At 54.4% G+C, this 913-nt stretch overlaps 1 protein-coding gene across 1 annotated transcript; it reads left to right on the plus strand.

Annotated features, from left to right (window-relative positions):
• Nucleotides 1-211: 211 nt before the first annotated feature.
• On the plus strand, nucleotides 212-831 carry Pmar_PMAR013979 (hypothetical protein; the record flags this gene model as incomplete). Its single annotated transcript, XM_002775989.1, has 3 exons — nucleotides 212-338; nucleotides 560-678; nucleotides 727-831. Coding segments are annotated over 3 exons (351 nt in total), but the record flags the coding sequence as incomplete, so codon positions are not given.
• Between the last annotated feature and the right edge of the window lie 82 nt (nucleotides 832-913).

Genomic DNA, 913 nt, shown 5'->3' on the forward strand with positions numbered 1-913 from the left:
GAGGCGTGGGGTAGCCGATAAGGGAGAAGGGTATCAAGCGCCGATGATGCCTTCGCCGGGTGATGACACAGCGCTTACGTGGTCAGTCAGTTCGGGTAGGCTATTGGGCCCCAGTTGGCATTCCTTCATCGTTCGAATAGATAACTCCACCGCTACTCGAACTCCCGTTGAGACCACGGTAGCCCCTGCGGAAAAATCTCGGAGTTCAGGCATGCCCGACAGCAGTGAGAACTCCTCGGTAGAGATGGGGACTACTGGTCGCTTGGTCTCGGAGGGTAAGGAGGTTCAGCTTGCCATGCAGCCATATAAGACCGTATCTAGGCCCGAGTGCTCGAATTGTCGTAGTTGAACAGTCCTCCATAGACGACGCCTCAGCTCTAGAGGTTAGTTTGAACTTCTCCGGACTGGCCACAACGTCATCGTCGTTGCTCTCTAGGGCCCTCGGGAAGGGTTGTGTGGAGTGAAGGGCGATGAACAAGGAGTGGAGGAAACCAGGAAGGTCGCACGGAAACTAGAAGGTCCGATATCTCATTCCATAGATAGAGAGTTGGGGTGTTAGGGTTGATGAAGCCCCAGTCTTGTGAGGGGGCAGATGGGCTGACTGCCGATAGCTCTGACGAAGAACTCATCCGAGTGACCGCTCTAGTGACTGACCATCTCTGTGAAGGAACGAGGAATGTACACTGTCAATGGCGACTATCACTTGGGTGCTCAGTTGGGCTTCAGGAATTGGTCGCCTCACTGGAGAGTGGTATGGAAGCCCAGGAGACCATCAAGACCGACCTTGACGCTCGACTGAGCCAACAGGAAGCTAAGCAAAGCGAGATGGAGGTAGCGATGCTTGGGTATTGCATCAACTAGAGGTGCCGGCTGGTCTCAGTTCACTATCTCTGCTCTGGTGAAGTCCATGCAG

This window comes from Perkinsus marinus, assembly GCF_000006405.1.
Source record: "Perkinsus marinus ATCC 50983 genomic scaffold scf_1104296954968, whole genome shotgun sequence".
NCBI classification, from domain to species: domain Eukaryota; phylum Perkinsozoa; order Perkinsida; family Perkinsidae; genus Perkinsus; species Perkinsus marinus.